At 45.1% G+C, this 14,116-nt stretch overlaps 1 protein-coding gene across 3 annotated transcripts in view; it reads right to left on the bottom strand.

Moving 5' to 3' along the window:
- MTOR (mechanistic target of rapamycin kinase) overlaps nucleotides 1-8,581 on the bottom strand; it is a 118,810-nt gene extending 110,229 nt beyond the window's left edge. For 2 of the 3 annotated variants that reach the window (XM_061184970.1, XM_061184972.1), the window contains exons 1-6: nucleotides 8,491-8,581; nucleotides 6,340-6,507; nucleotides 5,283-5,391; nucleotides 4,350-4,582; nucleotides 2,887-3,087; nucleotides 2,021-2,155 (exon numbers count right to left, since the gene is read on the bottom strand). In XM_061184970.1, coding sequence (XP_061040953.1) covers nucleotides 2,021-2,155; nucleotides 2,887-3,087; nucleotides 4,350-4,582; nucleotides 5,283-5,391; nucleotides 6,340-6,501 — 840 coding nt within the window. In that variant the 5' untranslated portion in view covers nucleotides 6,502-6,507; nucleotides 8,491-8,581. Of the gene's footprint in view, nucleotides 1-2,020; nucleotides 2,156-2,886; nucleotides 3,088-4,349; nucleotides 4,583-5,282; nucleotides 5,392-6,339; nucleotides 6,542-8,490 lie in introns of all 3 variants that reach the window. The other variant, XM_061184971.1, reaches the window with a different exon arrangement.
- Between the last annotated feature and the right edge of the window lie 5,535 nt (nucleotides 8,582-14,116).

The following is a 14,116-nucleotide window of genomic DNA, read 5'->3' as shown; positions in this document are numbered from 1 at the left end:
CCCAACCCCATCTCCCAGCTCCTCTCACTCAGCTCAGTCACAACAGCAATCGTGCTCCCTTCATAAAGCAGCACGCTCCTGACACGGGGCCTCATGCTTCCAGGACCAGCGGTCGGGAAGAAAGCTCATCCCCAGATGTTTGTATGGCTTTTTTCTTACCTCCTTCATGGCTGTGCTCAAACATCATCATATTTTAAAATATAATCCCTGATCCACGCTAGCATCCCCTATTCCTTTTCCTTGCCCTACTTTTCTTCACAGCATTTATCACCATATGCCACGCTATGTATTTTTACTTATTTGTGTATTGTCTGCCTCCCTTGCTAGAATGTACTGTTTTATTCACTGCTGCCTTATTCTTCTAGCTCTTAGGACACGGTATAGCTGGCCCATAATAGGTGCTCAATTAGTATTTGTTGAATGAATGAAAAAGTTATGAAATTATAACACCTTACATTTGGATAGTTCTTTATAATTTACAAAGCACCATCACAAGTACTATTTCATTTAAACCTATCAGTTAGGTGATATTACCCTGTTTCACTGGAAGAAAACAAAGATCCCAGAGCTGTGTGGGGTACAGTGGAAAGTACCACATTATACTTGGGTGGGGAAAACTCTGAGGGTGACCATTTATGGAATGCCCACTAGGTATCAGGTGTTGTGCTAAGCACCTCACATATATTTAGAAACCTCACAGGAGCGCAATGAGGTGGATAAGATCCCCATTAAAATTGAGGAAAATAAGGAGGGAAAGTAATTTACCCAAGTCACACAGCACAGAGAGGAGCGGGGATCCAAAGCCACTCGCTGTGCTCCTACACACACTGCAGCCCACACTGCTCCCACACCTAGGGCACAGCCAGCACCAAACGATCGCTGCATCTACGAAAGCAGGAAGCCCGGGGGTGAAAGTCCACACCAACCGGCTCCCCACAGGAAGACCCACAGGTGGGGCTCTACCTCCCAGATATACCCTGAATCTGGTGTCAGTGGATTGACCCTGAATATACTTGTGTGTCTACACTGCCAGTGCCAGTTGAAGCCACCACCACTGCTTGCCCAGGTAACTGCAATCGCCTCCTGGGGCGGCCGTGAAAACAGGACCTCCAGGTACAAGGAGTGTAACCGACCCAGGGCCCCAGCTGCTACTCTGAAATCCATGGCCATGTCTGTGCCAAGGCCACACTTTCCACGAGCTGCTTCTAGCCGACGACGAACACGGTAGGAAGGCTACGGTGGGCCTCCTCTTGATGGCCAGCTCTGGCCTGAGGACCCTGTGATGGCTCCGCACAGCAGACTAGGGTGCTTCCATCCAACTTTTCTTCCCGCTCTTGTTCTCTCAGGGTCAGATACGCACTGAGGCCTGGTGGTTCTCCCAGCCTCTCCCAGCTCCCTCCCCATTTTCTCTCAAAGTTTATTTCCCTAATACAGTCCTTGCACTTTTAAACCCATCTTTGCAGCTGCTTTTTGAGCCAGCACACCTCCTAACTCACCTCCCTGCTTCCCTTCCTGCCTCTCCACAAGCTCTTCCCCACAAGTAGCCAATGATCGTTAAAGATGGATGCCATCACGTCATCCTGTGGACACAGCCCTGTGAGGAGAACGGGAGCCAGTCGGGGCCACGAGCTGTGAGGCCCCCGGTGCGGCCCCTCCCGCCCTCTCCCTTGCTCCCGGTGCACCAGCCACACTTCCCTTCTCGCCTGAACTTATCAAACTCTCTTCCACCTCAAAGTCTCTGCCTGGAGCACCACCTCCCTGCCCGCTGCAAGGCTGGCTCCTCCATGTCATGTGGTCTCAGCTAAAACGGCACCAACCTCAGGGAGGGAGTCACCCGCACCCCCGTTACCCACCACCCCATTTCCTCACAGAACTTGCTGCTACCTGAAATGTTCCTATTTATTTGTCTATTGCCTGCTCCCCCCACAAAACGTCAGCTCTTTGAGGACAGGGATCTCGCCTCGTCTCGCTCCCAGAATGGCACGCGAGAAGACTGGACACGCTGAGACGCGCTTCTCACCTCCCCCTCCATGCTGCTGATGCGAACCAGCTCGTTGAGGATCAGTAAGGCTCCGTGGATCCGATCATCGCGATTCATGCCCTTCTCCTTGGCCAAGGTCTCGTCAAACCCTTTCTCTGCTTCCTCAAACGTGTGCTACGGAGAGATACAGAATGCCTAAACTACCCAACGTCCAGAGTTAGAAAGCAGCCCCACCCATCTACGTGGGGGGCTCTGAGGTTACCATGCCTGCTGAGGGCCTCGTGCCGGTGTCACCAACAATCCTAACTCATTGAGCTCTCTCGTTTCATTTAGCTTCAACTCTCACAACAATACCATGAGGCAGATACCACTACCACCCCTATTTAATAGAGAAAAAACAAGAGGCTCAAAGAAGCTAAGTGACTTGTCTAAGGTCACAGAGCGGCCAAGACGAGAACCCAGGTCTCCAATCCCAGGTTCCCATGTTCAGGGCTCTTTTTGTAGGACAAGGCTCCTTAGCAGGTTCACTTGGCAGCGGCAGTCAGCACAGGACTCACGATACTAGAGGAGCACTGGCATCTCTCCAGAGACACCCATATTTCTATACTTTAACATCTCTGAAAAAAGATGTCTTATAATTGTTGATAAGAAGGCAGTGAGTTTAACTGGCACTACAGTCTCACTCGTAGTGGTACAGAAAACAATGGTGTGGCTATCGATCAATCTTTGCTTTTGTGAAAAACAATAAAATAACTACTGATTCATACTGAGCTTAAAAAACCATGGGAGACCAAAGCAGACAGGGTACTTGCTCTATGGCAGGGGGCCTGCTGCTGCCCTGTAGGCCCGGTGATACTCTACGCAAACGTGCTCTGCTGGAGGTTGGGATGGAACCATCTCCTCACCCTGTACCACTGTGGCTTCTGCATCTCCTTCGGCTCCCGCTGGGTGGTGAGGATCAGACAGGCACGAAGGGCGGCAACAGCTCCCTCACGGATGGCCTGTTTGGGGTCCCACACGGCCACAAAAATATTGTCAAAGAAGGGCTGCACTTGCTGGAAGAAGAAGGTGGGGACGCTGATGGCCAGCTCACGAAGAACCAGGACCTGGGAGAAAAGGCATAGAGAACTTTCATCTGGGTCAGAGTCTTGTTCTCTCAGGGACACAGCCTCCTGTCATCCTAGAGCCTACATACACTAGGAAGAGAGCACACTTGCCCACTCTTCTAGCTCAGAAATCCTGGGGACCTAGGAAGGAGAGTGAAATTGATCAAACATCTCAGTGTTCATTATCCTAGGGTGTTCAGAAGCAGAATGCTTGTAACGTTAGAACACAAGTTCTGAAAGGGCAGACGTGTTTAATGCTTTGTACACTGCTCTACTGATAGCCTAGAATGTGCCCGAAATACAGCAGGCATTCAATAAACATTGTATTGAATGAATGAATAATCCTGTTTAATATGTAATCTTGCTATTATTTGCATCTGACCCTGGAAAAAGTGAAGGTTCGGAGGCTGCCCCCAAGTTAGAGTTAGGAAGTAGCACCAGGGTCCATGTGTGGGCCCCTCACCCAGGCAGGCTCCCTCCGTGTGGTGTTGTCCCCAAAAGAGGGAACCGACTGGAAAGGATCCAACTGAAGCTTCTGATCTCCATCACATTCATTCCTAGATTCTCTCTCTTAAGGACAGACTCTCCCCCATCTCACAGCCTGGATTCCTAGCCCATCAAACCAGCCTCTTTCAGGGATAAGCCTCAGAAAGCAATGAGTATGTGCGTCTAGAAGAAGAGGATAAGAAGCCACCACTTCCTCAAGTGAAGAACAGCCAACGGGAAAGAGGAAGTCTGGACTACGTACCGACCGATCAATAAATGACTAAAAAATAAACTGGAAAGGCCTGGGAGAAGGCAGCCCAACTCTCCCAGCACAGGGAGTGAGTCCCTCCCCTGCTCCTCTCTTCAGCCCAGTACTCCCATTTTCCCACGGGATACGGAGGGACCTTGACAGAGGGATCCTGCAGATAGCGCGGTTGTCTGGGGCTTTGTAAGCCTCTTGGCTTGTGGCTTCTTCTCTTGCCTACGGCTGAGGGGGTGCCTTCTGCCTGGGAGGCATTTTTGATTCTGGAAAACTGGAGGTCAGGATAAGCACTGCACATAGGGCTGCCTCTCAAGCAACAAAAGAGAACGTTAAGCCTCCTCTTCAGGTACGGAGCTCAGGGTGAAGAGAGAAAGGGATTCAGGACAGAACCGAAGGCCACCAAGAAGCCCAGTGCCTTTGCCTAGAGCGTCCCTTCTCATTCTTTGCCTTTCAGGGACCTGAGCACATCGTGTGAAGGACCCCGACACGGAGCCACCACTCGCCACGCACTCACAGCCGCATGTCTCCGGCCCTCGTTGCGGTCAGCACCCAGCCATTCCAAGGCTCGCTTCACCTCAAACTCCACATACTCAGCGGTAAAAGTGTCCCCTGCCATGGCGAGGCGACCGATGGCCTTGGATGCCATTTCCATGACAACTGGGTCATTGGAGGGGAGGAGGTTCCGAAGATAGTTAGCAAATCTTCCGATTCGGGTGGCATTCCCACCTTCCACTCCTATGAGGCTGGCTAGAAAAGAGAGGAAAGCAAAAGGTGAGGAAGGGCACATGCTGTCCAGGAAAGTATGCTGCCTTCAGAGGAAAGCTAGCCAGTGACCCCTTCCTTTTACTTTAAGTACAGACTGCAATTTCCAGACAGTAAGGATGCAAATAATTTTCATTTTAACCAACAGATTTCATATTTGTGCCAGAACTACTTATATAAAGCAAAATAACCTCATTTTAGTATACATAATTTGTTTTCCCAAGAAGAAAAGGAAAACAAACTGGGACTGAATAATAGTTCACAGGATGGAAGACCAGTCCCTGGAGGTTAAAAATTACCTGCCTTTCATTCACTGCACCCCAACTCTACTTTTCTATTCGTAAGCCCCACTATGCCAAACTTTACTCTACAGAGAAACCAGAGCCTGCATTTTTGCAGTGGAAAGAAGGCAGGCTTCTAGTTTCAGTTCAGGCACACTGGCCCTAGAAAAGTCGCTTAACAGTTCTGAGATTCCATATCTGAAAAAACCTGCTTTGTTGACGTCCCAGGACTATTGCTAGAATTAACAGCTGGATAAGTACACTGAAAGCCACAAGGCTCCTTAAAATTCATTAAACAAATGTGAACTAAGTGTCCAGTAAGAAGCAGACCCAGGGTGCAGTAGACACAAAGCTGAAGAGTCCTTTATTCCCAGTTCTCACCTTACCAGAAACTCTGTCCTTACCTATGGCCAAGATGCCACCTTTCCTCTCATTGGCATCTGAGCTGGAAACCAGTTCAAAAATGTGATGGTTCAGCTGATCATAGAAGCGAGTAGACTCTTCTTGACTCATCTACAAAAGAAGATGTACTCAGAACAGTTTCTAATGTCTCCCTGGTGGTGGGGTGGCTTCCAAAGACTAGGATCTGAGAGGTAGCCAGGAGGTACAGTTCCAACCAAAGATGACATGGCTACTGCCTATTTCTATAGTTTTAAACTGGAGAGCAATTCATCAGTGTATTTAACAAATACTTATCGAGTATCTACTCCTCTGCAGGCCACGTCCCATCCTAGATTCTACCTAGTACCAAGGGTATAAGAATAAACAAGACATTGTCCCTGACCTCAAGTCTGGTCTCTATTTAGAAAGCCCCAGGACTTCCCTGGTGGCACAGTGGTTAAGAATCCGCCTGCCAATGCAGGGGACACGGGTTCCAGCCCTGGTCCGGGAAGATCCCACATGCCACGGAGCAACTAAGCCCGCGAGCCACAACTACTGAGCCTGCGTGCCTAGACCCCGAGTTCCGCAACGAGAAGCCACGGCAATGAGAAGCCCGCGCACCGCAAGGAAGAGCAGCCCCCGCTCAACGCAACTAGAGAAAGCCCGCACACAGCAATGAAGACACAACACAGCCAAAAATAAAAATAAATAAATAAATTAAAATTAAGGGAAAAAAAAAAAAGAAAGAAAGCAAGCCCCAAGCAACCAACTCATCAAACCCATCCCAACCACTGTTATCAGGCAGAAAGAGTGGAAGGTCTGGAATGTGGCATGAAAAAGAAAAAAAATGAAAAGAAGCAGCCGACTCCTAAAATACCACAACACAGGAAATGCCACAGAAATGTGTAACTGCAAAGGAACCTGCCCATTCTACAGACATGAGAAATCGGTGCCTTTCTAAAATGGAATCTCTGCATTTTCCGAATCCTCACTTAGCTGTCAAGAGGCATCTAAACCAGGGGTGGTATATGTAACCCCAACACTCCATGATGAACGGCCCCGAACCACAGCAATCCCAACCTCTCGGAGCTCCATGGTGACATAGTGCTGGAGCTCCTTGGCGGCTTTGGCCCTGGTCTCCTCATTCCGGCTCTTCAGGCCGCTGGCAAACTGCTGCAGGACGCTCACGTTGCTGGACGCGGTGGTAGCTGTGGCAGCGGCGGCAGGGCCGGTTCCAAGCATCTTGCCCTGAGGTTCTCGGAGAGAAGCTTCCTTTAATATTCTGAATAACAAACCATGGCGAAGAACTCATTTATGGCCCCAGCTCCTCAACACAGATCTTCACCCTATCCACGTCAGGCTGGGGATCCTAAAAAGGTTGGGACACTCCACTGAAAAACATGCAGAGAGTCTCGATCCATTCAACAATGACTGATGTTTAAAAGAGGCAGCATAGGAGAGAGGGTCAAATTATGGGCTGTGCTGCCAGACTACCTGGGTGTGAATCCAGTCCAAAATTATATACCTTGAGGAAAGATACTTAAAATGTCTTAGGTTCCTAAACTGTAATAAGAGGATAACAGTACCGAACTCATAGGATTGATGTGAGGATTAAATGAGTTAACACACTAAACAGTTAAACAGTTAAAAAGTGCTTAAAATAGTGCCAGGCGCACAGTGAGCTCTTAATAGTTGTTAGCTCTGATTATCATTATGACTATTATGTACATGGCACAGAGTCAGGTACTAGAGGTGGGGAGGTAGAGAGAAAATAAAGCATGCCTAAGACTGTCCTTTTCCTCCAGGAGTTCAATTTAAAGAGAGAAATTGATTATTATTCCGTAGCAGCACTGCCCAATAGAAATACAAGCCACAAATGTAAAATAACTTTAAATTTCCTTGTAGCCATATCGAAAAGGTAAGAAGAAACAGGCAAAATTAATACATTTTATTTAATCCAATACATCCCAAATATCATTTCAACATGTTATCAATATAAAAATTATTGATATATTTTTCTATTCTCTCTTTTGTACTGAGTCTCCAAAATCTAGCGTGCATTTTACACTTAGGGTAATCTCAACTTGGACCAAGCACATTTCAAGTGCTCTAAGCCACATGTGGCTGATGGTTATTGTATAGGACAGCGCAGTTCTATAGAACATTAGGACTTGGAATGTGCTCTAAAAGAGACTGATTCGTTCCTGAGATCACTCATTCATTCCTCAGTTATGCCCTGTCCCTTCCCTCAATAAGCTTACAGTCTAGGGAGAAATACAAATAATCAGGCGACCACAATAAAGTGGCCATGATAGCGCTCTGGCAGACTGCTATGGCAGTAACATATGCACCTATCCTAGGTATGTCCAGATTATATTAGAAAATCAAATTTTCAAAATTTCTTATTTTTCAAGGAATTTGTGAAATGCAGAGAAAAAAAAAAACAAAAAACAGGGAATAATTGGTTCTGAAAAGCTTTTAAATACTCCAGTGCCGAGAAGAGTGCAGAAGGAAGTGTCAGCCTTCAGGGGAGAGGAAACCCAAGGACTCCAGATGAGAAAACCACAGAGTGTGTGCGCTTGTCTGGGGGAGGGAGGCTAGCAAGGAATTTCCAGTCTCAGGAACGAACCAGCATATCTTTATAAGGTCTAAGGCCCACAGGCCATCTGCTCCAGGGAGAATTCAATTAAAATACTAGAAGTTAAATATCCGAAGGGTCTTGGCGAGGGCTTACAGAAGTTAAAGTCAGGTGGCCGAAACTAGGGCTGGGGGCGGGGGAAGCAGAGAGGATGAAACTCTGGGATGGAACCAAGCTCAGCTCCGGGGAATGGGTCCTTGAGAGGCCTCCACGGTGGAGCGCAAGGGGCTGACACTGACGTTGGTCCTCTTTGAGGACAATCTGTAGGGGGCTCTGAAGAAGGGGTGACTGATGGGCAAGGAGACCCAAAGGCGCCCCAGCAATACAGGAGCTGATGGGCCGGCCTTCGTGGCGCCAGAGACGCACAGCAGGCTAAAGGGTTCGGGGATTTCCTGCGGGTCCGGGAGGAGGTGGGCGTTGCCTCGGGGGTGCGGGTCCAGGGCTCAGGCGGCGCCCAACTCCGTGGGGGCCAGTACTGAGTGGACCCCACGTCCCAGACGGACGACTTCCCGGGGTCCCCCCACGGACCAGGCTGACCGTGGGTCTGGAAATTCCGCCGCCTTGGAGGGGTCGGTGCCAGGTCCCAGACTCACCGCGCGGCTTCGGCCAAGGCCTCAGCTGCCGCCGCCAGCGCCGGTACCGCCGCTGCAGGACCCCGACCCCACCACCCGCCTTCCCCGCTGTCCTCTAAGCCGGGCGGGAGGGAAGGCGGGCTCCCAGCCCTAAGGACCAATCGACGGGCGTAAGAGGAAGATGGACTGGAACACCGGCCAATAGTCATTAAGGAGAAGTGAGGCTTCGGGACCCGGCTTCTCAAGGGGGCGGGGACTGTTCAAATAGACAAACCCCGTGGCCAGTGGCAGGCGAAAGGAGGCTTAGGGCCACTCGGGAGAACCAATCGGTCGTGAGTTGACTTCAGTCACTTCCACGCACACATCCGGTGCATCGCTACTATAATTCCCCTCTGCACCTGGGCTGTGGAGGTGCGTATTCCGCTGTCTGGGTACCATGCAATGGACCCACGAGGCGGTAAGCGGAGGTTCGCGACCCCGCCGGGTTTAATTTTCGAGACCAGAGTGTGAGCGGTGCCAGCGCCTTGTAATTACTGGAGCAAAAGAAGTGGAATTTTCAGACTAGCGCTACTTGTGCATCCGTGATTTCTCTTTTGTGAAATGTAATACGCATTTGAAAGCGTTTTTAGTTATATTTCCCCACTTTTCCAAAATTATCTAGCTCACAAGATCATTCGCGAGAAACCGTAGACAAGTTTTAGCTAAATAAGCTGCTCGTAAACAAATAATTTAAAAGTAGTAGTATTATTTAAAAAACATCCTTTCGAAAATCAATAGCAAAAATGGAATTTGACTACATCTCTTTTTTTAAAAATCACGGTCTGTTTATTATAGTAAGCATTGAAAATTCCTAAATACCTCACAATAGGAGTCCGATTAAATAAAATATAGTAATTTATATTAAGGAAAATGTAGGTAGCCATTAATAATCGTAATGTAGATGAATATTTGCTAAGAAGGAAAAGGGTTCACAATTATACCATGTAAGTATAATATAACCTATTAAAAATTTATATGTTTCTTATGTGTCTATGTTCACATGGGGAAAGTATACAACTAAGGTGTAATGGAATTTGGGGAAGGCATATTTTTCCTTTACACATTACCATCATTTACTTTTTTACTTTAATTAAATAAAAGGTGTTTGTTGAAGAGGTGTAAGTTTCCAGAAGTACTAAATTACCAAATAAAAGAGGTTTGGTAATATTCTGTGGCTAAAAAACGCTTTGGCAGATTTAAGAGAAAAAGAAGTTATGACTACTTTTTTTTTTTTTTTTTTGATGTGGACCATTTTTAAAGTCTTTATTGAATTTGTTACAATATTGCTTCTGTTTTATGTTTTGTTTTTTTGGCCATGAGGCATGTGGGATCTTAGCTCCCTGAGGGGATCAAACCCACACCCCCTGCATTGGAGGGTGAAGCCTTAACCACTGGACCGCCAGGGAAGTCCCATGACTACTTCTTTAGGTTTAGAATCTTTACATCGATTCTTCTGTGAAATAATTGTTCCTCTGAATTTCACAGTTTTCACTTGTTTTCAACATCTCTATATTTAGTCGTTAAACATTTTTGAATATGTAATACATTCACTATTCAAATCTCAAAATAATTAAAAATTATGCTTATCATTATAAGTCTTGCTCCACCCCTGCCCCTTCACTACTTATTTTCTTAGTTCTTATGTATCCCTAGATTTTACATTTTTTACATTTCTATGTAAATAAAAGACAAATATAAATATATATTCTTATTTCCCTCTTTTGTTACCCTATATACACTGTTCTGTACTTTTTAAAATTCTAGGATACCTTGGCTTCCCTGGTGGCGCAGTGGTTAAGAATCCGCCTGCCAATGCAGGGGACATGGGTTCAAGCCCTGGTCCGGGAAAAACCCCACATGCCGCGGGGCAACTAAGGCCGTGTGCCACAACTACTGAGCCTGCGCTCTAGAGCCCGCGAGCCACAGCTACTGAAGCCCGCGTGCTGCAACTACTGAAGCCCACGTGCCTAGAGCCTGTGCTCCGCAGCAAGAGAAGCCACCGCAATGAGAAGCCCACGCTCTCCGCAACTAGAGGAAGCCCGCGCGCAGCAACGAAGACCCAATGCAGCCAAAAGAAATAAATAAATTTATTTTAAAAAAAAAATCTAGGATATCTTAGAGATCTTTCTTAGTGTATAGAAGGCTTCCTTGTTCTTTTGTTATTCTTATAGCTGCATAGTGTTCCATCACATGGATATATCATAATTTATATTTCCATTTCTCTGTTGATGGACACGTGTTATTTTCAAATTCATGCTATTACTAATGATGCTGCAATGATTGCCTTTGTAGATATATAATTTTATTCCCTGGCAGCTATACAAAATAGTACCAGAAATGTGATTATAGGGTCACAGGGTAAATGCATGTGTAATTCGATGGATATTGTCAAATTCATCTCTGTAAGGGAGGTATCAATTTTCATTTCCACCAGCAATATATGAGGTTTTTGTCTCCCTAAGATGTGGTATGGCCCTGTTTTCTAATTAACAATCAAAGATGGTTTTATAGCAATAGTAATCAGTGCATTTATAGGTCTCTTTGCAGTTTACAAAGAGCTTTCTTGTCCATTATGTTAAAATAATAACTAATATTTATTGAGCACTTACAAGCTATCAGGCGTTTTGGCGGACATTATAGAGTAGTGGTTAAAAGCATCTTGGAGTCAAAACTAACCGAATCTGAAACTTAGCTCCAACATTTACTGACTATATGAGAAAGCACTTATGTACCTATTTCCTTATTTACAAAACTAGAAGGAGGGGCTTCCCTGGTGGCGCAGTGGTTGAGAATCTGCCTGCCAATGCAGGGAACACGGGTTCGAGCCCTGGTCTGGGAAGATCCCACATGCCGCGGAGCAACTAGGCCCGTGAGCCACAACTACTGAGCCTGCGCGTCTGGAGCCTGTGCTCCGCAACAAGAGAGGCCGCGATAGTGCGAGGCCCGCGCACCGCGATGAAGACTGGCCCCCGCTTGCCGCAACTAGAGAAAGCCCTCGCACAGAAACAAAGACCCAACACAGCCAAAAATTAAAAAAACAACAACAACAAAAAAACTAGAAGGATTATAATGTACCTACTTCGGTAGGTGGTATTGTGTGGGTTAAATGCTAATACATGTAAAGTACCCAAAACACTGTATGACACATATGATCAGTCAGTAAATGCTGTCACTGCTGTTCCTGAACATCTCTATGAATGAGGCAGTTAATATTGTTCCCACTTTGTATAGGAGTAATCTGATGTCCAGAGGAATTGGGTCATACAGTTGGTAAGTGGTAGAGCCAGGATTTGAACATATCTGCTTCTTCCTCTTGTCTGATTCGACAGCATTGAATATTTAGGTTTGGCCAGCATTGCAAGTATGTGCTGGGTGGTGGAGTTGTAAATGTTTAACAACCAGCTGGGAAGGGAGGGCGGCATGTACGTATATACTGGGCTTCCTTCATGATGTGTGACCTGTGAGGTCAGAATGCTCTGTCTTGAAATTCTTAATGATTTTTGAAAAGAGGTCCTGCATTTTTATTTTGCACTGGGCACCAAAATCACGTAGTCAGTCCTGTGTCCAGATATGTTATATGTGTATTATAACGTTCACTAATACGAAGAATGTGTAGCACAAAACTTACAAATAATAAAATACATGATACTCTTTATTATAAATTCCATATAGCCAGTTGATTCTAACAGTATGCTTTCTTTGATATTGTGTAGCCTCCCTATGGTTGCATTGACCAATGAGTGTAGTTCCAACATGACTGTTGGTTGATATTATCTTTTCTAAAAAAAAAAAAATATATATATATATATTTTAAAATATTTATTTAGGTTGTGCTGGGTCTTAGTTGCGGCTCGTGGGATCCTCGTTGTGGCATGCGGGATCTTTAGTTACGGCATGAGAACCCTTAGTTGCAGCATGCATGCAGGATCTAGTTCCCTGAACAGGGGTCAAACCCGGGTCCCCTGCATTGGGAGCGTGGAGTCTTACCCACTGGACCACCAGGGAAGTCCCAGTATTATCTTTTACGTTAAGGAGTAGGTGGAAAGTGAAACAATCGACATATATTGAACTTCACTAGTCCGTCAATGACACGAATGGCTTCTTTGCTGAATTGGATAATATTCTAATACTGGAAGTATATTTCCTCAAATTTTTGCTGCTACTCAAAACGAAACAGCTACAGAGTTGACACACTCTTAAAATTTAATCTGCATTATTAACTTTTCTCCGTCACTTTCTTAATTCCAGATGATGTACAAAACAATTATGAAGCATTTGCTGATTTGTGTGGTATGAATACTCCCATCATGGCAGATTTCAAACCACCAGCGGATATCACTGAATGAACAGGTAGGAAGAGATAAGCGGCAGCACATCATTATGTAGTATTTCCACAATGCAGATAAAATAGACATAAATAACCTGAAGAGCATAAATGGTAAAGTGTAGTGAAAGAATTAAGAAGTAATGAGTTTTGAGTATTTGTTACCTTGGCTTTTAATATAATGGATCTACTTGTAAGTTTGTATAAGTTAATTTTTAGTAATGTCTTTGCTTAGTGACTGCTCACAAAATTCCTAAAAATTTAACAATTGGCTCTCTCCAGCCAGAACAAGCTACAGATATGGACCATAAGCTCCCAGAAGGCAGGAAATGGAGACACAAAGCTGGCCAACTGGTGGGTGGGGAGGAGGGCAGTTCTGTGCATGAATAAGTACATAAACTAGAAGAAAGATAAAAAGTCAGGGCAGTATACGGAATATGCATAATAAAAAGTGGGAATTATTTCTGTTGTGATTATTACCAGAGCTAATAATTTCTTTTTTTAAATTTTAGTTTAGTTTTTTAAAATTGAGCTATAGTTGATTTACAATATTGTGTTAGTTTCAGGTGTATAGCAAGGTGATTCAGATACATATGTATATATTCTTTTTCAGATTCTTTTCCATTATAGGTTATTACAAGATATGGAATATAGTTCCCTGTGCTGTACAGTAAATCCTTGTTGTTTATCTATTTTATATATAGTAGTGTGTATCTTTTAATCCCATACTCCTAATTTACCCCTCCCCCCTTTCTCCTTGGTAACCATGTTTGTTTTGTTTCTGTGAGTCTGTTTCTGTTTTATAAAAAAGTTCATTTGTATTATTTTTAAGATTCCCCATATGTGATATCATATAATATTTGTCTTTCTCTGTCTGACTTCACTTCGTATGATAATCTCTAGGTCCATCCATGTTGCTGCAAATGGCAATATTTCATTCTTTTTATGGCTGAGTAATATTCCATTTTATATATATCTTTATCCATTCATCTGTTGATGGACCTTTAGGTTGCTTCATTGTCTTGGCTAAGCTAATAATTTCCTAGACGTCATTTCCCATTTCAGAGCTTCGGTTTTCCCATTTGAAAAGGAAGTTTAATTACACCTTTCTTATCACCCTCAATGTGCTCCCTGATTTTTGTCCGTTTTATTCACTGCTGCGTGCAATAGTAGGTGTTCAGTAAATCTTGTTGCACACAGTAGGCGCTCAATAAATGCGTGTTGAATGAAGAAAAATGAATGAGTCCTATTTCCGTGAGTGAAAGCTCTTGGTAAGTCGTAAAG

The sequence above is a fragment of the Eubalaena glacialis genome, chromosome 3 (genome assembly GCF_028564815.1).
Source record: "Eubalaena glacialis isolate mEubGla1 chromosome 3, mEubGla1.1.hap2.+ XY, whole genome shotgun sequence".
NCBI lineage: Eukaryota > Metazoa > Chordata > Mammalia > Artiodactyla > Balaenidae > Eubalaena > Eubalaena glacialis.
The sequence above is the reverse complement of the archived record's forward strand: the minus strand, read 5'-3'. Positions and strand labels throughout refer to the sequence as shown.